Raw genomic sequence first — 26,334 nt, forward strand, 5'->3', positions numbered from 1 at the left:
CTCTGCACAGAGTATGGTCCCAATCTCCTCTCGAATCCCAACTCTCTCTTCCTCAGATGTGGTGACTTCAATTGTCATCATGCCTGTTGGCTGGGCACAGGTACCTCTCTCACCTGCCATGGCACTTCAGCAAAAGACTTCTGCGACTCATTGGGACTGACACAATCTGTCAACTTCCTGGCGTGGATTTCAACCTATGGTACTCCATTTCTTCTGGATCTGATTTTGAACAATTTCCCTGAAAATATCTGCTGTTTTTCCTCTGCTAAAATCATTTAATCTGACCACATGCTTGTCAAAGTCGACATCTCTCTGGCTGTTATAAGAGAACCACCTTAGTGCAGTCGAGTCTGGTATTTCACTCAGGCCGAATGGCAGGGTCTTCAAGCAGCCATCAAACTTTTAGACCTCTACTTTCTCTGACATCAACTCGTCCTGGGAATTCTTTCAAAGAAACATGATCTCTCTCATACACAGATTTATCCCATCTCGTCTTCAGTTGTCCGACCCTTCCTCCCACCCATGGTACACTGAAGCTTGTGGCAAGGCAGTTGTCATGAAACAACTTGCCTTCGCCTCATGGAAGGCAAATCCAACCATAGGCAATCTCAGTTCCTTCCACAAAGCTCAGAACAAGTGTGTGTCTACCCTCAGGAGAGCCAGAATCCAACATCTTTCTAATCTCAAGTCTGAACTCTCAAACCTGTCTCCCTCCTCCAAATCCTGGTGCCATCTTGTTAAGTCTCTTTCTGGTGTATGTTTCCCCTCCATCCCCTCCATTACCTCAAAAGCCGCACAGGTGACACTGCACGTGAAAAGGCTGAATGCCTAAACTCCGTGTTTGCTTCTAAATTTTGTGTCCCAAACCCATCGCTTTCTGGACCCATCTTACCCAGTCACACCCAACTGTTCCTGGACTCTGTGCCCTTTTCTCCTGACAAGGTAGAGAGCTTGCTGTCAAACCTCAACTCAGATTCTGCAACCGCTCCATATGGCATCAGCCCACGTGTCCTAAAAACCTGCTCTGCTGCTCTTGCTCACCCTCTCTCCATTCTATTCACCCTCTCATTTGCTCAAGGTCATCTGCCATCTGCTTAGAAATCAGAAAACATTACCGCTCTGCATAAAAAGGTGGAAAACAGATCCCTGCAACTGCAGACCAATCAGCCTTCTCCCAATCATCAGCAAGGTTATGGAAGCCATCATAGTTTCAGATATTAATTCCTTCCTCTTCTCCAATGGCTTGCTGCTTCTGCTTTCCCAACAATGGGTGGAGATCCTAATTGCCAGACATGACATCCAAGCCATCTCCATAGACATATCACATGCTTTTGATGCAGTCTGGAACCCTGTCCTGCTCACCAAACTCTCTTCCGACGGTATCCAAGGCCATTTCCACTCATGGCTCGCAGACTTCCTTTCCTGTCACAACCAACTTGTTGCCCCTAATGGAGTTCTGTCATCCCCTCTTCCAGTCCAGGCTGGAGTTCCTCAAGACTGTGTTCTGGGCCCTGTTCTTTTTCTCGTTTTCATCAATGATCTCTCCAACTCCCTGGAAAATCCTCTTTATCTCTCTGCCGATGACTTCACCCTCCACCGTACCATCTGTCATCCCTCAGATCGGCAAGCAGCAGCTCCTTCGCTCTCTGCAGATCTGGGTAAAATCACAAACTGGTCCAACACGTGAAACATGTCTTTCAATCCTGACAAATCTTACACTCTCACTATGTCTCTCTGAAAGGACCATCTGCAACCACCCCCCCCCAATCTACTTTCTCAACAATCCTCTTGAAGAAGTCCTTTCATTCAAGCTTCAAGGTCTTACTATTTGTCATGATCTTTCATGATCTTAAAGCCACATTTCCAAGCTGGCCTCCAAAGCCAGTCGCTGACTGGGCATTCTCCGTCATGCAAAGTCCTTCCTTGGTCCACCTGAGTTCCTGACAACATACAAAGCTTTCGTCCACAGCCTGGTGGAGTCCTACTCTCCCCTCTGGGCTGGTGATCCCGCCTCTCACCTTTCTTGGCTTCACCTTATGGAAACCAAGACATTTAGGATCATTGGTATCTCCCGCGATGAGACTGGGTCTTTGCTTCTCTCACTCTCTCATCGCAGGCAGGTCGGTGGTCTTTCTGTCTTCTACCGTCTCCTCTCCGGTCTCACCACCACCTCCGGCTCTGTCTGCGATATGTCCCCACCATAGTTCCGCATGGCACTTCAGGTCCACCAGCAACCCCCTTCTGGTAAAACTACCTCAAAGCAAGAATGACTGCTCACCTTCACTCTTTCATTCCTCTTTTTCCCCACCTTTGGAGCAAACTTCCACACTCTCTTCAATCCCACTCTTCCCTCCAGGTCTTCAAAAAAGCTGTTCACCACCATCTCTTATCTTCCCCCATCCAAAACCATGATCTTTTCTACCCCAGTTAATCCACCCCAAAACCACCTCCTTCAAATTCCCTGCTTTCCTTCCTGAAAGTCCCTGTCGTGTAAGGACCTGAAAGTCCCTGGAGTGTCCATGTTGTTTGCTTGTGTACCCCGCCCCATCCCTTTCCCTTCCACAGACCTTCTAATGCCTCTGCTCCAAATGTTTTGTCCTTCCCTCTCCACCCCTTTTATCTCCTGCTCCCCTTGTTGTACTTTCTGTGTGTTTGCCCTCATGCGAGTCTCGACATTGTATACAAAAAAAACAAACTTCAAAGGAGAGTGGCAGGTGTCTGTGGTGCTGACTGTGGTTGTGGAGTTCATCGTGGTTGTGGTGAGATGGTTGAAGTGTTGTGGAAATTATGGTGCAGCGGTTGAAGCGTTCTGGCAATTGTGGTGAGGTAGTTGAAGTGTTTGTAGAGGTTGGGGTGAGGTGGGCGAGCACAGGTTATTGTGGGGATTTTTACGAAGGTGTTGTGGTTGTCGTAAGAAGGTTGTAGAATTGTGGTTTAAGTATGGAGAAGGTTGAAACAAAGTATTTGTTGGAGAGTGGCACACGGTTTGAATGGGGTTTTGGCGGCATATGCTAATGAAGCTGTCTGTTGCTTGGGTCTGTGGCGTGCATGCATGTGTGAAGGAGAGGTTGTGTGTGCGAAGTAAAGTCAATAAAATGGATAAAGGCTAGCATGAAGACCTACCTAAAGCTCTCACAATGCATTTTGTCCCATATGAGCTGTGATTCCATATGAGACTATACACGAGGGAATGGCTAACTAAAAAGAATACTAATGAAATAACTGCCTGGGGACTGCGATGTATTGCATGCATTTGCCTTGGGGAGCGACGGTTTCGCAGAACATTGTTGCGGGCTGGGGGCCTGGTGAGAAGACCACCGGGGGGGGGGGAGCTATTTCGGGTTCCCACCAGACTCCCCGGAATTACAGGCCGTCACACACGGATAATTCCGTGACGTGGCGGGTCGCTAACCGACCGTGAACGTCAATAACTCAACCGCGGACCTCGGGTCCTCCCGTCTATGGGTTAACCGGGTTACCTAATTCATCATACGATTTAATTACCGGGGAACACGCCCTCGGTACGCCTTGTCCAAACCAGATCACTTTAGCAGACCGGATCACTTTACCGGATCGGATGCAGCCGAGCGACACTGCCAAGGACGTACTGGCTAAAAGGAACGGATCGTTGGGAACAAAGTCCCAGCTAAGTTAAGATACAGACCATGCTGGATCAATGAAAGAAAAGACGAAAACGAGCAGGGACCATTTCTACAAAGGATTTATTAACAGGCAGGTGAGGAAAGGTATGTGGCACTGTGAATATAGCTTTTATTGTTGTCTGTTGCAGAAAAGAAGAAATGTGAGCGGTGCGGCAATATACAAGCAACTTACAAAAGCAAACAGAGCAGAGTTATCCCAATATAATCATTGTACAATCTTAACTTAAATGAGGACAGGCACCAGGACAAACACACACACAGACACACACACAGACACACACACACACACACACACACACACACACACACACACACACACACACACACACACACACACACACACAACCCAATGAAGAGGAGTTGATGTAGAGAAAAAGGAGAGGAGATGAGGCTATTGGTCTCTCAATACCTTGCTATGCACGATTGCCTGATCATGCCACCAATACGTTTTGGGGGGATGCTCCATTGGGTGAAACCTCCATGACAAGTGGCGCGTCGTCTCTTGCTTCATGGCACTTCGTGCAGCTAGTGTTGGCCCAGAGAATAAGATGCGACCATCGGGCGTGAAGGGTGGGACTTGGGTGGAGCCAAAAGCCGAGAGGCGGAGCCAGCAGGTGAATGGGTAGGTTGTCGATCCCAATCCAGACAGAACAAGCGGACAGGAATGAAGAAAGGAACGATGGGCAGGAATGACACACCATGAACGATGAGCAGGAACGACACACAAGGAACGACGAGCAGGAATGACACCAGGAACAACAACAACTCTCGAACGACGACTACTCTCCCCCCGCCGCCCCGTGACCCGTCTCATCTTTTAGCTCTCATCTTTTATAGATCCGGTGGTGCGGGGTGGGGGTGATGACCCGAAGCGATGTATCGTCAGCTGTATCGGGCGCTCTGGTTGGACCCCGACCAGCACACGGGCCGGCCGCTATGACCAGAAGGAGCTCCACTTTACTTCCGGCCAGATGGGTCCAAGCTGCGGATTGTCTCGTTCCGAGCAGCATGACATGAATTGCCTTGCACCGAACTCCGTGCCGTGCCCCGGCGACCCGTGGTCAGCGCTGGTCAATGTGCCTGCTCCATGGTGCGCCATGCTGCCCGAGTGATCCGGCCGCACAGCATGCCTCTGCCTGGTAGCAGCTGCATCGAGGCGGAGGTGCGGGAGGATGTCTGCCGTCTGCGGGAGACATTTGTTGCCGTCGTGGTGAGCGAAGACTGGTGGTAAGATGTTATTGTAAGGCCTAAGTCACATTTGCCACGGCGGCCGTGGGGTCTCCAAAATCTACGGCCACTCGCAATTATAGGGCGGCTGCAGTATTTCCACGGTCACACAATGTAGCAGTCACATATGTTTTTATTTTTCGGGGAGCCGCACGGCGTATTTATAAATTGTGGAGACCGAAAACGTGGGGGGTGCCGTACGGTCTTTGATTTGATGTCGCACGGTGACCTTAGGGCGTTCCTGCGGCGGCCATATAATTTTCAAGGCAGACGCAAGGTGCCCGCAAGGCGACAGCAGGGGGGCCCTAAGGCGAACGTGCGGCCAGACGGACAGTAACGAGTGGGTTTTTTTTCACCAGTTCTTTTGTTTCGGCTTGTCGAATTGCTATGGTGAACGTAGAAATGAATAAAGTTATAACTCCGCACTATAATTCCACGGCGACCCCTACGGCCTGCAAAATATATCCAAACGGCGTAGGGCCACCCTGAGGCCACCGCATAAACTCTGCAGCCACCGCACGTTTCTGTCAATTCAGAGGTCGTACGGCCGCCGTATCCTTGCCATAGAGCAAATGTGACTTAGGCCTAACCCCATGCGCAGACCCAACCAAAGATGTGTGTTATTCGTGCCTTGTTCTGCACGATGATAAAGTATCACGGGCTGCGCACGAATCTGCCATTGTCCACGTGGCCAGTGTGCGGGTCCGCCAACCATCGAGCATCGTGTTCGCAGTTATCAAAGGTGGTGGGATGCACTTTGCTAGCCCTGATCTATGTCAGGGAATTGAGGGAAAGGTTTGGATATAATTATGTATGTCGGGTTGAGTTGAAGAAGAAGATAGATATAATTCTTAAATACAGAAATGGGTTGAAAAGAACACGCCTCGTGCGTCCTGTACAGTGGGTGGAGGTTGTTTATTGTTTGCTTCTATTGTTGGCCTTCGCGAAGACGCATACGTTGAGGGTGTGGCTGCAGTTTTTACAGGTGGCTGTCTGAGTGCAGTGCCTGCTTTGATTTATTTCAGGAAGAGGAAAAGAGTAGGAATGAAGATATATATATATATATATATATATATATATATATATATATATATATATATACATATATATATATATATATATATATATATATATATATATATATATATATATATCAGACCTAACTATGAGATCCACACAATGCACTGTCCCGTTGTCCCGCTAGACAAAAGGGAAGGGGCTGTCTGAACGTATATTAATGGAATAACTGTCTAGGGACCGCTGTGTGATGGTTGCTATTGCTTTGGAGGGATGCGGTTCTAAGAACCGTAGCAATATATATGAAAAAACAAAGATCCACCCATATGTCTCACCTGTGAATGGAGGGAATAACCAATTAGCTCTCATCTAATGAATTAAACCCAGGTAGCTTGGATTATATAAATCAATCGACTCCTCCCATGCTCTTCTCGCCAAAGAAGCTGCATAAGACAACCATGAAAGGCTACCCAAGGTAAGCCCTTTGCTGTTTCAAACCCTTCCCAGAGTTCCTCCACAACTAGAAAGAGTACACAGTACACACATGAGAATCCTGATGTAACACACCACTTCAGCTGCTGGACTGGTTTCATCGCATATTGGCAAATCATCAGTGACAGCGCAGACAGAAATGCATACCAATGAGGCTCCCAAGCATGTACCAAGTGCAAATGTCAAAAACAGTTCACATATCAATGAAAAAAAAACGAAAACCCACCCACATCTCTCACCTCTGAATAGAGGGAATAACCAATTAGCTCTCACCTAATCAATTAAACCCAGGTGGCGAGGATCATATAAATAAATCGACTCACTCCTCTCATGGTGAAATGTTGGCTGAGATGGGCTGGACACTTTGTGTGGATGGGGGAAGAAAGAATGCAAAGAGTGCAGATAGATTGAGGGAACAAGTTAGGAGTAAAAGAGGTAGACTGCGATTGAGATGGGATGCGTGACTGCACATTTGCAGCCTGACTGCAGAGAATAGCATGCTGCAGCCACTTGTGTCATCTTCCGAGAATGAGCAGACTTGGGAAAGGGGATTGAGGCTTTGGGGAGGGGGGGTTGTCGACTTGGGGTTGGGATGGGGCTTGCGAACTTGGAGTTTTTTTTTTTTGGTTTGTGGGGGGGGGGGGTGAGAGTTCAGGACTTGAAGAAGAAAGGGGGAGGAGAGGACAGCAAGTTTGGATGAGGTGTGGAGGGCAAAGAGGGGGCAGGGAGCTGAGGTGGGGAAGGGTTTTGAAGACTAAGGGTTGTGAAGGAGGGAGGGGTCTTTGAGCACTTGAAGTTATATTTTACATCACACGAAATTTACATGAGTCCCTGCCATGATGCTGTCAAAGGACATTCCAAGCAAACTCCCAAAATATTCCATAATCAATTGGGAAAAAATTAGCTTTCAACAGCCTGGTGTGACTGGGTTATCTGCTGCAGGGGGTCCCCGCTATAAGTTGTCCTCGTTTCATATTTCCGTCATCAATTGATTAGGGAAACAAAATCACGATCTGGCGAATAGTTTCACACTCACGTCGTTTTCTGATGAAAGCAGAAAGGATTGACATAACCTCCATGCAGTGTGCGAACGGTCACTAGTGGGTGGTATGACACCACGCCGCTTCGCTACCCTCAATAATCTCTGATGCTCTCCCTAACAGTCTGTGTATACAACGTTGTGGACACACATCGCAAGAGCATAGGATATATCGTGTTGTAGCCCTGTAATCTTGTTACCATGAGTGGAAAGTGTCGTGCCAGTGGAAAGTGGAGCAGTTTGGGTAACACGGCCCATGATGCAGGCATGGCCAAAGTTGGTGTGACAGCCGAAGTGGGCGTGTAGACCGTGGGAGCTCTTCTGGAGGGTGAGGTCCCATATGGACACTGCAGGGGGTCATAGTATGAGTGTTGGTTTCACGGCATGAGTGCGTGTGCTGGCCCAAAAGCTGGAGCCTGGGTCCATGTGGGAAACTACATGGCCTCGTAAGAGGGATAGCTTAGAGGGTGTAAGACTGATGCAGGCAGCTTGACTGAGATAATTATAGATTTTGAAGGTGTAAGACTGTGAAATTACCATTATGAAATAGTGAATAGTTATGGGAAGTACGATAAAAAGGTAGTCAGGTGATAAAATTTGTTTGATTTATTGCATTTTTGGACACTTGTTTTTCTGATGTTTTGTGTGTTTCATACGTGATTGCAAGGCTTGTTGAGTGTTGTACAGGACAGAAACTAAGTATTGGAATGCATCTCCCCCCTAATTACATTAATTATTATGGGGGGGGGAAAAAAAAATCAAATACAGCCCCCCGAAACAATATCAAATACAGCCCCAACGATGGCATATGTGCGTGCCTTTCAATAATAGGTGGTGGTGCCTTTCTCCCAGATGGTGGTGCATATGAAAGATGACAAAAAAGACAAAATAATAATAATAATAATATAAGTCGAAATATCAACAGATATGCACCACCACCTGGGAGAAGGAGAAAAGAGCAGGAAGGTATATATTGTTGCGGCTCTCGGAACTGCATGCATCCAACAGATAGTGTCCCAAGACAGTCATTCCATTATTAACCTCCGCCATCGAAGATGGATGGAGGTTACTGTTTTCACCCCTGTCTGTTTGTTACTTACGAAATCTAAAGATTTCGTAAGTATATTGATGACTTCCGCTTCTGTTTGTTATCATGCCAAAACGAAGTTTTTGCAAGATATGTTAGTCAGCTTGTATTTTTTTTTATCTTGCCAAAACGAAGTTTTGCAAGATATATTAGTCAGCTTGTATGTTTTTTGTTTTTTTTTGTCTGTAATCACGTATAAAAAATTCTGCAGAGCACAGTTATCATCGGAAATTTTTGTAACTTCGCATATCAGAGGCCTATAGAGGTCCCTTTCAGTGCACAAAATTTTGAAGGTCAAGGTCAAAGGTCAAGGTCACTTTGGCGCAAATCAGGGGAGTCGACGAAACCCTTATTTTTTGAGTAATTTTGATCGGATCGTCTTCAAACTTCATGGGAATATAGTTCATGGTCTGGCGCTCAGCTGATTAATTTTTGGTGGCGATTGGCCTTGACCTTCATATGTTTTTTTGTTTGTTTGTTTGTTTGTTTTTTTGGTCTGTAATCACGTATAAATCACTCTGCAGAGCACAGTTATCATTGGAAATTTTTGTAACTTCGCACATCAGAGGCCTATAGAGGTCCCTTTCAGCGCATAAAAATTTTGAAGGTCAAGGTCAAAGGTCAAGGTCACTTTGTCGCAAATCAGGGGAGTCGACGAAACCCTTATTTTTTGAGTAATTTTGATCGGATCCTCTTCAAACTTCATGGGAATATAGTTCATGGTCTGGCGCTCAGCTGATTAATTTTTGGTGGCGATTGGCCTTGACCTTCATGGTTAGCGCCTCAGGTCAAACATATTTGACCCCAAGGTCAAATTTTCAAGTTTTAGGAACCATATCGTGTCGTACCTCAAATTGAAAACCTCGATGAGTGCTTTCTAGATATGTCAAGCTTGAGACATTATGACGTCATTTGGTGACGTTATGAGGAAAAAGCATATTTTTCATGGTAACTCTGTAGAACGATTCTCATCGGAATCTCTCGTAGGCAGATATTCCTCAAGGAGTCGCTCCTGGTGGATAGCAGCTCTGTTCACCTCAGTGTGACCTTAAAGAAGTCACACGTGGTCACCTTTTGGCAAGATACGGGTCTTTTTGTTTGTTTGTGTGTTTGTTTGTTTGTTTGTTTGTAGGCACGATAACTCGAGAACGGAAGAAGCTACAAATGTCAAATTACACCACGTGATTCAGGAGGGTGATGGCTAGCGCTGATTATATTTTGGTCAAAATCGGTCAAAGGTCAAGGTCACAGTGAGGTCAAAAATAATTCCGTAAATTAATGTGGAGAAATGGAGTATTTTTGCTTCGCTTGACGTTACGAGTTCGTTTTAACTTCGATTTTAATTTTGTCCGGTTTTTGCAATCGCTTAGGATGCTTAAAACTCGGTTGTCGAAATTCTGGTAAAAATCGGATGTTTTGGAGACGTTTTAAGATTGCATAAAAAATATTTCACTCGACGCGTCACGGGTCATCACGTGGTGCAGTGCACTTGAGCAGAGGCGGCGTTGACCACGTAAAGGTTCTGTGTGTGCGCGCTGACGGTGTTTTCGATAAAGATGGTGTTTAAAAGTCATTTTTTATCCAAATAAAGGTTATCGTCGCATGCCTGACTCGCTAAGCCGTCGGATTATGTAAAGATTGTTGGTGGATGGCCGAATATTACGGTTTTGTGACTTTGATAAAATAATTGCGTGGAGAAATGGAGATTTTTGCTTCGGTCGATGTTACGATTTTTGATGGTTTGGTACAGAATCATCGTAGAAACTTCTGGTTTGCGTCGCTACCTTCTCGAGAGACAACGTTTATTAGACAAGGTCAGAGGTCAAGTTGACGATTTCGTAAGTACCAGTCTATGACTGCTTGTTACTTACGAAATCTAAAGATTTCGTAAGTATATTGATGCCTTCCGTTTCTGTTTGTTACTTACGAAATCTAAAGGTTTTGTAAGTATATTGATGACTTCCGTTTCTGTTTGTTTGTTTGTTTGTTTGTTTGTAGGCACGATAACTCGAGAACGGAAGAAGCTACCAATGTCAAATTATACCACGTGATTCAGGAGGGTGATGGCTAGTGCTGATTAGATTTTGGTCAAAATCGGTCAAAGGTTACCCCCAGGAATACCTCTGGCTTCGGCTTCCCCTCCACTCCCACCTCATGTTTATATGTGTACTGTACCGTCCACCGAACAGTGATGACTCCATCTACACCTCACTCTCCGAAAACATGGACCATCTTCTATCTTCTCATCCAAACTCTCTCTTCCTCTTATGTGGCGACTTCAATTGTCATCACGCCAGTTGGCTAGGTGTGGGTACCTCTCTCACCTGCCATGGGACATCAGCAAAAGCTTTCTGTGACTCATTGGGACTGACTCAATCGGTCAACTTCCCGACCCGGATCTCAACCAATGGTACTCCATCTCTTCTGGATCTGATTTTGACAAATTTCCCTGACAATATCTGCTGCTCTTCCTTCGCTCCAATTGGTTCTTCTGACCACGTCCTTGTTAAAGTGGACATCTCTCTGGCTGTTATCAGAGAACCACCTCACCGCCGTCGAGTCTGGCATTTCACTCAAGCCGACTGGCAGGGTCTCCGAGCAGCCATCAAACTTACAGACTGGTCTCCTATCACTACTTTCTCAAACATCAACTCATCCTGGGAATTCTTTCAAAGAAACTTGCTCTCCCTCATGCACAGATTTATCCCCTCTCGTGTTCAGTTGTCTTACCCTTCCTCCCGCCCTTGGTTTACTGAAGCTTGTGGCGAGGCAGTTGTCCTGAAACAACTTGCCTTTGCCTCATGGAAAGCAAACCCAACTGAGGGCAATCTCAGTTCTTTCCACAAAGCTCGGAACAAGTGTGTATCTACCCTCAGGAGAGCCAGAAAACAACATCTTTCTCATCTCAAGTCTGAACTCTCAAACCTCTCTCCCTCCTCAAAATCCTGGTGGCGTTTAATCAAATCTGTTTCTGGTGTATGTTCCCCCTCCATCCCCTCCCTTACCTCAAATGGCCGCACTGCTGATTCCACACGTGATAAAGCTGAATGTCTAAACTCGGTGTTTGCAGCTAAATCTCGTGTCCCAAACCCATCACTATCTCTACCCACTTTACCCAGTCGCACCCAACTGTCCCTGGACTCTGTATCCTTTTCTCCTGACAAGGTGGAGAGCTTGCTTTCAAACCTCGAGTCAGATTCTGCAACCGGTCCAGACGGCATCAGCCCACGTGTCCTCAAAGCCTGCTCTTCTGCTCTTGCTCACCCTCTCTCTGTTCTATTCACCCTCTCATTTTCCCAAGGTCATCTGCCATCTGCTTGGAAATCTGCTAACATCACTGCCCTGCATAAAAAAGGTGCAAAAACAGATCCCTGTAACTACAGACCAATCAGCCTTCTCCCAATCATCATCAAGGTTATGGAATCCATCATCGCTTCAGACATGAAATCCTTCCTCTTCTCCAATGGCTTGATTTCCAATCATCAATTTGGTTTCAGACCAGGTCACTCTACCCTGGATATGCTGCTACTGCTCTCCCATCAATGGATGGAGGTCCTCAATGCCAGACAGGAAATCCGAGCCGTATCCCTGGACATATCACGTGCTTTTGACACAGTCTGGCACCCTGCACTACTCACCAAACTCTCTTCCCATGGTATTCAAGGCCATCTCCACTCATGGCTCGCAGACTTCCTCTCCTGTCGCAGTCAACGTGTGGCCCTAAATGGAGTTCTTTCATCCCCTCTTCCTGTGCAGGCTGGAGTTCCTCAAGGTAGCGTTCTGGGCCCTGTTCTCTTTCTGGTTTTCATCAATGATCTCTCGGACTCTCTGGAAAATCCTCTATTTCTCTTTGCCGATGACTCCACCCTCTGCCGTACCATCTGTCATCCCTCAGACCAGCAAGCAGCAGCTTCTTCGCTCACTGCAGATCTGGATAAAATCACAAACTGGTCCAACACGTGGAACATGTCTTTCAATCCAGACAAATCTCACACTCTCACTATGTCTCTTCGAAAGGACCGTTTACAAAACCCCCATCCACTTTCTCAACAATCCTCTGGAAGAAGTCTTTTCTTTCAAGCTTCTGGGTCTCACTATCTGCCATGACCTTTCCTGGGAAAGTCACATTTCCAACCTTGCCTCAAAAGCCAGTCGCCGACTGGGAATCCTCCGTCGTGCAAAGTCCTTCCTCGGCCCTCTTGAGCTCCTGACCACTTACAAAGCTTTTGTCCGTAGCCTGATGGAGTACTGCTCTCCCCTCTGGGCTGGTGCTCCTGCCTCCCACCTTTCTCGACTTCACGCTGTCGAAACCAGGGCTTTTAACATCATTGGCATCTCCCGCAATGAAGCTGAGTCTTTGGGCCTCTCACTCAATCACCGCAGGTTGGTCGGTGGTCTTTCTGTCTTCTACCGACTCCTCTCCAGCCTTGCCCCCCCTGCTCTCTCTGCGATTTGTCCCAACCACATTTCCACAGGGCGCTCAAGGTCCGCCAACAACCCCCTTCTGGTAAAACTACCAAAATCACGAATCACTGCTCATCTTCACTCCTTCATTCCTCTTTTTTCCCGCCTTTGGAATAAACTTCCTCACTCTATTCTTTCCCATTCTTCCCTCCAGGCTTTCAAAACAGCTGTTCACCACCACCTCTTATCTTCCCCCATCCAAATCCTCGATCTTTTCTACCCCCGATAATCCACCCAAGCCCACTTCCTTCAATTCTCCTGCTTTCCTTCCTGAAAGTCCCTGTAATGTCCATCTTCTCCTCGCCATGTTCCCCGTCCCATGCCCATCCCTCTCCCTTCCACAGTTCACCTGTGTCTGTTCCCCAATGTTTTGTCCCTTCCACTCCCGCCCCTCTTGTCTCATGCCTCCTTGCTGTGAGTTGTGTGTTAGCTCTCATACGAGCCTCGACCAAGGTATACAAAAAAAAAAAAAAAAAAAAAAAAAGGTCAAGGGCACAGTGAGGTCAAATATTCGATTTTTGATGGTTTGGAACAGAATCATGGTAGAAACTTCTGGTTTGCGTCGCTACCTTCTCCAGACACAGCTTTTATTAGACAAAGTCAGCGGTCAAGTTGACGATTTTGTAAGTACCAGTCTATGACTGCTTGTTTGCTTGTTTGTTTGTAGGCACGATAACTCGAGAACGGAAGAAGCTACTAATGTCAAATTACACCACGTGATTCAGGAGGGTGATGGCTCGTGCCGATTAGATTTTGGTCAAAATCGGTCAAAGGTCAAGGTCACAGTGAGGTCAAACATAATTCCGTAAATTCATGTGGAGAAATGGAGTATTTTTGCTTCGCTCGACGTTACGAGTTTGTTTTAACTTCGATTTTAATTTTGTCTTCGGTTTTTGCGATCGCTTAGGACGCTTAAAACTCGGTTGTCGAAATTCTGGAACAGCGATGAATAACTGATATATATATATATATATATATATATATATATATATATATATATATATATATATATATATATATATATATATATATATATATATATATATATATATAATAATAAGTCTTTTATCTGGCATATCCTGCTGGTACTGAATCACTTTTTTAAAAATAAAAACAAAAAAATGGAATTTTTATAAGAAATCTAGTTTTTGTCTGGGACTCATTATCTGCAAACCACAATGAATTCAGAATTCAAGCTCCCCTTGGGCTTCTGACTGATTCATGCTTTTATTAGACAAGGTCAGAGGTCAAGTTGACGATTTCGTAAGTACCACTTTATGACTGCTTGTTTGTTTGTTTGTTTGTGAACAGTATCATGGAAAAACTCCTCGACGGATTTCAACGAAACTTGGTGGGGGGATTACGTATGGTCCAAGGATCATGCCATTAGATTTTGGACTTGGTCCAAAGTCCAATATGGCCGCTATGGCGGCCATTTTGAAAAAATATTTGAATTTTTGTTTTTGCATTTCTACATGTTTTAAGTGATTTCCAACCAAAAAAAAAAAATTTGTTGGAGGAAAAAAAAAAAATTTGTAACTTTTTTTCAAAAAAATTTCCATTTTATTTGAAAAATATTTGAATTTTTTTTTGCATTTCTACATGTTTTAAGTGATTTCCAACCCCCCCCCCCAAAAAAAAAATTGTTAGAGAAAAAAAAAACAAATTTTGCAACTTTTTTTCAAAAAAAATTGGATTTTATTTAATTGGCATTTCTACATGTGCGTCGATCTAGATTAGTTTATTCTAGATATGACCTACAATGAATAGGATATCAGGTTCACTTAAGTGACCCAGCAGTATTGGCGGCGGAGGTTTTGCACTCTACCGAGTGCCTCTAGTTATACATGTAGATAGTCCCTTTCCTTTTGTTTAGCGGGATAACAAGGGAGTGCGTTGCGATGATCTCATAGCGAGGGTTGCTTAAATAATTTTCTTCTTCAATTCGTCCCTACTCTTCTTTTCGTCTGATTATTCCTGAGGTAAATCATCCTTGTGCGCCTTCGCTGTAAGGTGGGGCCTCATGAAGGCTAGAACGTGTGGCGCCGCTGCGAGGAAACTGCTGCACAGAGATCGTTGTTCCCGGGCGAGCCCTGGGCCCAGCGTGTGCGGTGAGTCATGTGCTCTTGGCAGTGCGGAATTATCGACTCGGGTTTCCGATGGTCTGGGGAGGATTGCCGGTTGCATTAAAAAGGCATACGAATGAATACCTTTTAAGAGGCTGTACGAATGGTGTTTTTCACAACACAGGAAACACAGCCAGCACGACGCCCACGCTGCACGAAACGCGTACCGAGGCCGATAAAGACGATTCCACGCCATGTTGGGCGGGATACGAGTGTGCGGAGTAGAAGCGGCTTGTTCCTTTTCAACCTCAATATCCGACACATATTGTTGATCGCCCCGTGCACACGCTAGCGGAGTTGTGTGAACGCGAGCGCTGGCCACGTGCGTAATGGCCGAACCACACGCACTGTATGGAATGTGCTCGAAAGCAGACACGTACGCCGCTCGCAAAATGTGCATGGATTTATCCATAATGATGTATCTTCGGCCCTCGCTGGCAGCAGCGGATTCTCCACGGATGGTGAACGTCTTCTCGTCTCTACGGCCAGCGAAGCTGCGATCGAGCCGTGGAATGTACAGTGCGGCCACGTTGGCGCACGCGGAGCGAGCGCGTTGATCGACGCTGGTCGAACGCCTGAGTGGGCATGCGGGACCCTCGACCAGTCGCTCCAGCACGGCCCGGCGGTTTTTGCAGGACGATTCGTGTGCCAATTTCGGTGTGGGCAATTCATGTCATCTCGTGGGGTATTCCATAATCCTGTACAGTTGCCGTCGTGGTGAGAATGAGCGGAAAGACCAAGGACACGGAAACCAAGGACACGGAAACCAAGGACACGGAAACCAAGGACAGCGGAATATTCCCACTGTCTGGGATGGCCTTGCCGGAAACGAAGTGAGGCAGTTTCCGGCCAAAGTTGGCGGGCCATGTGAGGGGTCGGGGCCAATCGGAGCGCCCGATTCAGGTGATGACGTTTCGATTCAACGTGGCCCCTCCCCCCGAGCTGCATGCCCGATAAAGTTTGGAGCAGTCCCTCCGACTTTCTCTTGCTCTTTCTCTTTCTCCGTCTCTCTCCCGCTCTCACCTCGCCTCGTCGACACCGCCACGACTCGCCTCCTGCTGTCTGGACACCGCCTCTTCATCTCCGCCCACATGACGTCGACCCACCTGCCTACCTGGTCCCACCCGCCACTCCATCCTCGCACTCTGGACTCCGCCCCTCCTCCACTCAAGCTCCTCCTTCACGAACACGGTCTCCACACGCGTGGCTGAAGCCAGAGACGACACGCCCACTGTCGGGTACCGCACCACAGAGCACTTCCCCAAAACGTATTGGTGGTGCGTCGTGCTATCAAGTACAAAGGTACCAAGATCAAAGCCTCAACTCCTTTCCCTTCCTGTTGCAAAACTTCCTCTTCATCGGGTTTTGTGTGTGTGTGTGTGTGTGTGTGTGTGTGTGTGTGTGTGTGTGTGTGTGTGTGTGTGTGTGTGTGTGTGTGTGTGTGTGTGTGTGTGTGTGTGTGTGTGCTGGCGCCTGTCTGCTTAAGTACGACTGCAGAAGATCGTTATCATTATTATTGGTTCATGGAAAAATATTTTCATGAAAAAAATAATTGGTTCACGAAAAATATTTTCACGAAAAAAATAAGTGACCACTATATTCGTTATTGTTGTGTGTCTGTCTGTCTGTCTGTCTGTCTGTCTGTATGTCTGTCTGTCTGTCTGTCTGTCCCGAGCGTAGCTCCGTGGGTTTTGATCCGATCCTGATAAAATTTTGGTGGGAGGTTTATATCATGATCGAGTTGTGTTTTCCTGAGAATGGGCGTGGTGCACCCATTATGGGCGGAGCCACGCCCAAAAAACGTGTTTTTACGGGGTAGCCAATTTCAATTTGCAGCTTCTCCTCGGGGGTTTGTCGAATCTGGCAGGGGTTTCAGTATTTGGTTAGCCCAATGGCACCTGCATAGCCCCACGGACCTCGATTTTTCATTTTCGTCCCAAGGTCAAGGTCACAAGGTCACGAACTGAGAAAATTTCGAATTTTGACATAAAAATCATAAGACTGCCCAAACTTTGAGAGTTCGGATGACAATATTTTTATGCATAATGTTGAGGTCATTCCCCACCTAAAGTCTTAAAACCATTTTGCTCTATCTCGAACACCTTGCCCGTGGCGCCCCCCTCAAGTTTGTTTTTACACTGATTTCATCAAAGTATGGATAATCCGAGGAGTGAGAAATGCCATATAGCCTATATGACGTTATATTGTTCCTGGAATGTTCCAGAGGAAGTTTTGCACCAAAGGTCAAATCCTTGACCTTTGACCTTTAAAGTTCACAAAGGTCAAATTTTCAAAGTTGTGGGAATCGAACTGGGTTTTCGACCTTCTTCGACGAACTAACTCCAATAAGCTATAGCACGTATCCTGTTTCCTTATTTTGTTTTGTCCACAACATTGTTTTGTGACCTTTAAAGGTTATGCAAAGGTCAAATTTTGAAAGTTGTTGAAAGAAAACGGGTTTTTGACATTTTGCAGCTAATAACCTGTCACTCGTACTACATCATGTTGATCATTTTGATAACTTGGTCAAACATTATCACATTGTCTCATCCTTTACTTCTGAAACAATCTACATCGTCAAATACCGCTCGTGAACCATCGTCGTCTTCAGACTTGTTGTTATTAATTTCGCGTTAAGTCTGCTCTGTGCCCCGGTTTGTAAGTTGCCTGTTTATTTTCTGCACCACATCTCTCTCCCCCATCTCTGCACAACACACCCCAATAAATCTTTATCGTACCACATACCTTTCCTCGCCCACTGTAAATAAATAATTATTAGGAATGTTTCCAGCTTGTTTTTGTCTTTTCTATCATTGATCCAGCATATCCTAACTTAGCTGGGACTTTGTTCCCAACGATCCGTTCCTTTTAGTCGGTACATTCTTGGCAGTGTCGCTCGGCTGCATCCGATCCGGTAAAGTGATCCGGTTCGGTAGAGTGATCCGGTTCGGACAAGGCGTATCGAGGGCATGTTCGCCGGTCATTAAACCATGTGATTAATTAGGTAACCCAATTAACCCATAGACGGGAGGGCCCTAGGTCACATGGTTGAGTTATTGGTGTCCACGGTCGGTTAAGCGACCCACCGTGTCACGGAATTATCCGTGTGCGATGGCCTACAATTCCGGGGAGTCTGGTGGGAACCGAGATAGCTTCCCCACCTAGTGGTCTTCTCACCTGACCCCCCGGTCCGCAACAATATATATATATATATATATATATATATATATATATATATATATATATATATATATATATATATATATATATATATATTACGAATTCGCGCCCGCCGGCGTGCGATCGGCCACGCAACTCCAATCGCAACCGCGTCGCCCACCAGACGGACAATTCAGTCGTGACCCTCCTGGAACTATCGCCAGGAACCAATCACGGGTGGGGGTTTAACCTCACCACAGCTCAGTCCGCATTCTACCCTGCGAAATAGGGTGAATCGCCGAATGTCGATATACCTAAGTACCCGCGCGGGTAACCTATCGAGGGGCTGCACCGCACTGCCGGTCGGCCTGCGACACGAACCGCTTAAGCGGTCCGTTCCGTACTACAGTGATAACCGAGCGGTGTTATCGCCGACCTCGACGGATCCGATTCTCCTTACCGGGCGTTCAAAACCCACTACTCATTCCACGATGCAAGATGGCACTTTCAAAGGGGGAATAGGACACAACGAACGGGGTACATTGCACACAAGGACATTTCTTCACTACACACACATCACAAGCAAGGGCAGTCATGCAATATACAAGCAAGGAAAAAGCATTACCACCGACTATAATTATTATGTACAAGCACTTAAACAGGTTTACTTAGAGGACACGGCGCCACAGCATGCATACAAAAATAACAGGAAAAGACCTCCCTTCAGCGGCTGTCGAGTCCCTCTCCCATGACCGTCAGCATGGTCGCGCCTGGTTCCGGCCTCCCACGCGGCCGGCGAACCCTCTCCGGCACCCCTCGTCCGGACGCGCAGGTCCACCAGACAGCCGGCACTACTGCGCCTCCCGTCCGCGTCTCCACCAACAGGCCGCTTGCCGGACCACGAGCGCAGGAACGAGCGAGGGGAAGAAGAATTGGACCACTGGGGAGACAGGGGCGAGCATGAACCGAGAAGAGAAGAGCGAGCCTCGCGCGCGTCCGCCCTTTATAGCGCGGGGCTCCGCCCTTCGCCCCACCCTGTTTCTGACTCCACCTCCCTTTGAGAAGCCTCTCGAAAAGGGGCGTGCCCTCACTCCAACCTCCTCACGCCGTGCATCCGCCAATCGGAAGCGAGCTGCCCTGCCCCCTTCCCTTCACACCAAGCGCGGGGGATTCAGGCGGAAGAATCAAGCGAGGGGAAATTAGGCGGGAAAAACCCCACAGGCTCCGCAAGAGCTTTTGTTCTGTCAATCCTGCCCGCATTCTCGGATGGTTCCCGACGCGGAAACCGTCGTAGCGTGGACTGTGGAGGATGGCGTCCTCAAGCAGGCGTAGTGGCGAAGATGGCGGTGGTTGTTGTGGGGGTGATTTGAGCGTGGTTGGCGTTGTGGCGGTGGTTGTTTGTGTGGTTGTTCAAAATAACGATAGATAAAGAAAAACGGCTATCTCAAAGGGTCGCAGCCCGGCGAACACAAAGAAACCCCTCTAAACAACGGTGGGGAAAGCTATCTGAACACTCACTTACCGGCATAGCTAATCTAAGGAACCTTTATGGTGTTCTGCGAATTTCCACAGCTGTTACACTATATATACAAAAAGAGTTTGACTGATTGGGGATAGACAAGGAAGGATCATTGGAATGCCTCAGGTCAGCTCAATTGCGATGGAGAACAAATCATTATAAATGCCCAAGACCAAGGACACTACCCATGGCTTTTCGCATATGGTGGGACTGAATGAAACGGACAGGTGGTTCTGCAAGGTTCTGCAAGGTAGAAACAGAAAGCACGAGTCACCTCCTATCGGTACAACTATACACATAAAGGCACAACAAGGGATGTGAAGTAATCCACTGGCACATCTGCATAAATTTCAAAATCCCAGTTCCGCAAAACTTAAGAAAACGTGAACCAAAGGCAATCAGTGAAAACAAGGACATAATGCTCACGTACGACCTGATGATCCCATTGAGCGTGAACATAGAAAACAAAGCACTGTGACCGGACACAGCACTCAGATACAAAAAGGAAAAGAAGGCAATCCTACTTGAGGATTCAGTACCCAGTGATTTTGGTCTAAATAACACGGAAATCGAGGAAATGACCAGATACCAAGATCTCAAGAATGAAGTGGAAATATATTGGAAGCAGAAGAACGCTGACATAGTTCCAGTGATAATTGGAGCTACAGTAAATAAGAACCTAATGGAGATCTTCAAACTCATACTTGGGAATATTACCACAAACAAACTACAGTTAGAGGATGTCTGGGGCTCAGTGACGATCCCGCATAGAACTCTTGGAACAAAACTCTGAGACCAACAAAACTTCACAACTTGGTCCATGAATCGAGATCCTTCATGGAAATGGAGGTGAATACTTCGAGACCTGGGAGGACTCCTCATTACGGAGATCACACACACACACACACACACACACACACACACACACACACACACACACACACACACACACACACACACACACACACATCTCATTTTACCACCCCTCCTTCCACAAGCAATTCTCAAGGTTTGCCCACTTACCAGCATGTATCCCCCACTTGCAAAACAGGCTGTGCTTGGGAAAGCCGCTGGCGCTGACAAGCTGCCCGATGATATGCAATTCAGCCATCCTCGAGAGCCTTCTGAAAACACATTTTTCATTGCCCACACTATCAATTGGCAAAAATGTTGAGACGAAGCATTTGTCTCGGCTTTACTAACCCACTCAACGAGTCAGACGTTAACCTGCAGCAACTGCAGTGAAATGGATGATCCTTCCCTTGCAAATGCAGCATCAATATTCCACCAATCCACCAAACATCTCAATATATTAGAACTTATTTCATACCCTAATGCCCTTGGTACCATATTTAAAGCGTTATTTAGCTTTTCATAACAGCAACGTTGTACCGATTCATGGTAACGCCTTTGTGAGTCTTCCTTGAGCCATTGGGGTCGTTGTAGGACAAAGTAGACCGTGATATATCGACATAAGACCGATATGGGATCGAGCTATAGGGTGTCAGCACTCAATATGAGCCTGGTGTTGGCTCAGTGGTTAGGATGGCGGCTTGGGATCCTTGGGTCCTGAGTTCAAGCCCCGTCGGCCGCTGAATTAATACACCAGGAGGTTGACTCAGCCTGGCATCCTTCCGAGGTCGGCGAAATGAGTACCAGTTCTAGTGTGTGCACTGGTAGAGGGGCACTGCATCAGCGACACAGTCGCGCTTCAGGAAATGATAGCGACCCCGGCAGCTAAGCTGCCGTACGACCACCACCACCAGCACTCAATGGTGCTTTCATCACCTGGGAATTCGTTGGGAGATGTTACGCCTTCTTGTAAGGACTGCGTGCTCCATGATGCATCGCACAACGTGCAAAGCAGGCAGGAAGGTATTTTTTTTTATCGTGGGATTTAGGTTCAAGTGCGTTCGCAATAAACATGTTGGCGGTCTTCTCACGACATGCTTGACCGGACGTATCACTCCAACGGTGTCGTCATGTCATGACAATTACAATGCAAACAATGGGTATTGTTCATGTTTAAGTTATCCATGTAAAGTGTAAACGTCACAATGAAACAAAACTCTCGCTTTGGCCTCACAAACCTGTTCGAAAGGAATCCACGGCCGAGAAAGACAATCCACGTGATACGGCAAGGAAGCGCCGCGTCGCTAGGCAACAGCAAGGATCCTGCTCATTGGTCAGCGTTTCGTAATGAGCCAATAAGAATGAGAGCGTCCCGAATACGTCATCTTCTTCTTCTTCTTCTTCCAACAACATACCAGTCCTCTATTTGATTTACCATAATGTCCTTTTTCAATTTTTACATCCTCGTGGAGGATCTCTTGGTCTTACTCACGTTGTTGTTGTTGTTGTTGTTGTTGTTGTTGTTGTTGTTGTTGTTGTTGTTGTTGTTGTTGTTGTTCTTCTTCTTCTTCTTCTTATTATTATTGTTGACTTTTTACATCCTCGTGGAGGATCTCCAAGTCCTACTCACGTTCTTTGTTTTACAGCCTACAGTTTTCATCGAAACTTCCTGAAACTTGGCATATATATGTAAAAATTCCCTGCGCAGACAGTAACCATCTCCGATTGTGAAAATTCCTCCGAGAAAAAAAAGTTATGACGTCAAAATATCTCCGCTAATGGCAATCGCCGAAAAAATTATCTCAAACTAGGCAAGCTTTTTGAATTCTGTTTGCGGGAATCGAACAGGGCATTAGCAGAGGTGAATTGCCGCACATACGATACATCACTATGACGTCATATCAAATTTTATGACGTCATTCCTATTTTTTTGACATTTTTTTGTTTCACAACCCAGAGTTTTCATCGGATCTTCGTGAAACTTGCCGTGTATATGCAGAAAGCCCGCGCGCAGGTAGTAACCATCTCGGATTTTGGAAATTCTTCCCAGAAAAATAGTTGACGTCATAATATCGCAGCTAATGGAAATCCCCTATACCATTATCTCCGAAACTAGGCAAGCTGTTTGAATTTTGTTTGTGGGAATCGAACAGGGCATTAGCAGAGGTGAATTGCCGCACATACGATACATCACTATGACGTCATATCAAATTTTATGACGTCATTCCTATTTTTTTTGACATTTTTTGTTTCACAACCCAGAGTTTTCATCGGATCTTCGTGAAACTTGCCGTGTATATGCAGAAAGCCCGCGCGCAGGTAGTAACCATCTCGGATTTTGGAAATTCTTCCCAGAAAAATAGTTGACGTCATAATATCGCAGCTAATGGAAATCCCCTATACCATTATCTCCGAAACTAGGCAAGCTGTTTGAATTTTGTTTGTGGGAATCGAACAGGGCATTAGCAGAGGTGAATTGCCGCACATACGATACATCACTATGACGTCATATCAAATTTTATGACGTCATTCCTATTTTTTTTGACATTTTTTGTTTCACAACCCAGAGTTTTCATCGGATCTTCGTGAAACTTGCCGTGTATATGCAGAAAGCCCACGCGCAGGTAGTAACCTTCTCCGATTTTGGAAATTCTTCCCAGAAAAATAGTTGACGTCATAATATCGCAGCTAATGGAAATCGCCTATACCATTATCTCCGAAACTAGGCAAGCTGTTTGAATTTTGTTTGTGGGAATCAAGCCGGGCATTAGCACGGATAATTTATCGCAAACGTGATACATCACAATGACGTCATATTCGTTTTTATGACGTCATCATTAAGAGGACGAGGATCTCAGCTCATTTGAGCTTGTTTATCGTTAATATTATATCGCCCCTCACTATATTCGTCATTTTCTTCATCCTTTTTTTTCCGGCCTACATCTGTTGGTCGAAGTTGGGCCATGCTGGCTCGATCAGCGTGCGACAGTTTTCATCCCAATTTTCCCGACCATGAACACAGAATACATCATTGCCCGTTTCGTGTTCAAGTCACTTTGGCTTTTCCATCTATCTATAATTCCAGCAATGTGTGTGTGTGTGTGTGTGTGTGTGTGTGTGTGTGTGTGTGTGTGTGTGTGTGTGTGTGTGTGTGTGTGTGTGTGTGTGTGTGTGTGTGTGTGTGTGTGTGTGTGTGTGTGTGTGTGTGTGTGTGTGTGTGTGTGTGTGTGTGTGTGTGTGTGTGTGTGTGTGTGTGTGTGTGTGTGTGTGTGTGTGTGTGTGTGTGTGTGTGTGACCGCTGTTTCTCGACAACCGCTGGTCCGATCTCATTGAAACTTGCCAGGTATATTGCTGGGGACCTGAGTATGTGCCTTTTCAAGGTTTGATATTAATCGGACAAGGGCTTCCCAAGTTATGTCCATTTATTTACTAAACCAATGACAGGACATGTTGCTGCGTAGGCGTGGCCGATGGGGAAAGGGCGCCTTAGTTACCGTGGCGTAGGAGTGGAAATGGTCAATGGCACCGAATGTCATGACAAGCAAAGACAGGGAGGTAAACTTGATTTTAATTTGGATTTTAATTAACTCTGTGTGTGTAAGTATCACAGCAGGTGTTTCTTCAATGCAAGCGATAATTCGTGGAATGCATGTGAACCTTCCGTACGGGCACGCACCACTTCCGGATAGTGATGACTCACTGTATTCTAATAATTTCTCGATTTCTTATGCGCATTTATAGATAAACACAATGCCCCAATCCAGTCATCGTTTACGAGAGCAAAGGAACGGCCTGTGTGGTTGTTTGAAAGTTGTTTTTTTTTGGGGGGGGGGGTTGCACGTACGGCCACGCACGTACGGGCACGTACTAGTATTATATACAATCACTCAATCATTTCCATGTTACAGGTGCATAATTAGCGAACTCGGTTTGTTTTCCCCACAGATGTTCATTGAAGGTTTGAGAACGACTTTGACACGCAGTTCCTCAGTGTTTATGGCCAGGGGTGTTGAGGATTCATCGGAAGATGGAGAGTTGGTGAATGGTTTGAGATGCCAATGTATGGTGTCGGGGATAGTGGTGATTTGGATTTGTTTGAATGAGTGTCCTGTAGTCATGGTTGGGAGGTGGGAGAGGAGATGGAGCTGGGGTGGAGGTTGTTAGAAGATGAGGTTGAGCAGTGGGTCGGCGGAAGGTGTTTGGGGGAAGATTGTTACAAATTAGGAGAGGAGGGCACCAACAACAGAGTTGAGGGACAAAATAGAGAAAGACTTGGACAAATAAGGAACGAGGAGTGGTAGGAGCAGAGAGGACACATGGGATGGACAATGTGGATTCAGAAGCAAACTCTTAGGAAAGCAAAGGAAAGACTGGAATTTTGGAAAGAAGTGCGCTTGGAGGTGGGGTTTAATGGGGGTGGAAAGCATAATAATTTTGGATGGGAAGTGATCCATCCCTCCCTTACCTTACCCCCTCCATCCCCTCCCTTACCTCAAATGGCCGCACTGCTGATTCCACACGTGATAAAGCTGAATGTCTAAACTCGGTGTTTGCAGCTAAATCTTGTGTCCTAAACCCATCACTATCTCTACCCACTTTACCCAGTCGCACCCAACTGTCCCTGGACTCTGTATCCTTTTCTCCTGACAAGGTGGAGAGCTTGCTTTCAAACCTCAAGTCAGATTCTGCAACCGGTCCAGATGGCATCAGCCCACGTGTCCTCAAAGCCTGCTCTTCTGCTCTTGCTCACCCTCTCTCTGTTCTATTCACCCTCTCATTTTCCCAAGGTCATCTGCCATCTGCTTGGAAATCTGCTAACATCACTGCCCTGCATAAAAAGGTGCAAAAACAGATCCCTGTAACTACAGACCAATCAGCCTTCTCCCAATCATCAGCAAGGTTATGGAATCCATCATCGCTTCAGACATGAAATCCTTCCTCTTCTCCAATGGCTTGATTTCCAATCATCAATTTGGTTTCAGACCAGGTCACTCTACCCTAGATATGCTGCTACTGCTCTCCCATCAATGGATGGAGGTCCTCAATGCCAGACAGGAAATCCGAGCCGTATCCCTGGACATATCACGTGCTTTTGACACAGTCTGGCACCCTGCCCTACTCACCAAACTCTCTGCCCATGGTATTCAAGGCCATCTCCACTCATGGCTCGCAGACTTCCTCTCCTGTCGCAGTCAACGTGTGGCCATAAATGGAGTTCTTTCATCCCCTCTTCCTGTGCAGGCTGGAGTTCCTCAAGGTAGCGTTCTGGGCCCTGTTCTTTTCTGGTTTTCATCAATGATCTCTCGGACTCTCTGGAAAATCCTCTATTTCTCTTTGCCGATGACTCAACCCTCTGCCGTACCATCTGTCATCCCTCAGCCCGGCAAGCAGCAGCTTCTTCACTCACTGCAGATCTGGATAAAATCACAAACTGGTCCAACACGTGGAACATGTCTTTCAATCCAGACAAATCTCACACTCTCACTATGTCTCTTCGAAAGGACCGTTTACAAAACCCCCCATCCACTTTCTCAACAATCCTCTGGAAGAAGTCTTTTCTTTCAAGCTTCTGGGTCTCACTATCTGCCATGACCTTTCCTGGGAAAGTCACATTTCCAACCTTGCCTCAAAGCCAGTCGCCGACTGGGAATCCTCCGTCGTGCAAAGTCCTTCCTCGGCCCTCTTGAGCT

The 26,334-nt window shown here is 46.4% G+C and overlaps 1 protein-coding gene across 2 annotated transcripts in view; it reads right to left on the minus strand.

Annotated features, from left to right (window-relative positions):
* Nucleotides 1–21,984, minus strand: part of B9D2 (B9 domain containing 2) — a 41,103-nt gene extending 19,119 nt beyond the window's left edge. The window contains exons 1-2 of one of the 2 annotated variants that reach the window (XM_085851572.1): nt 21,883–21,958; nt 20,816–20,913 (exon numbers count right to left, since the gene is read on the minus strand). In XM_085851572.1, coding sequence (XP_085707698.1) covers nt 20,816–20,903 — 88 coding nt within the window. In that variant the 5' untranslated portion in view covers nt 20,904–20,913; nt 21,883–21,958. Of the gene's footprint in view, nt 1–20,815; nt 20,917–21,882 lie in introns of both variants that reach the window. The other variant, XM_085851571.1, reaches the window with a different exon arrangement.
* Between the last annotated feature and the right edge of the window lie 4,350 nt (nt 21,985–26,334).

This window comes from Eptatretus burgeri, chromosome 13, assembly GCF_056783735.1.
Source record: "Eptatretus burgeri isolate ZD-2024b chromosome 13, Ebu_testis_v1, whole genome shotgun sequence".
Classification (NCBI taxonomy): Eukaryota; Metazoa; Chordata; class Myxini; order Myxiniformes; family Myxinidae; genus Eptatretus; species Eptatretus burgeri.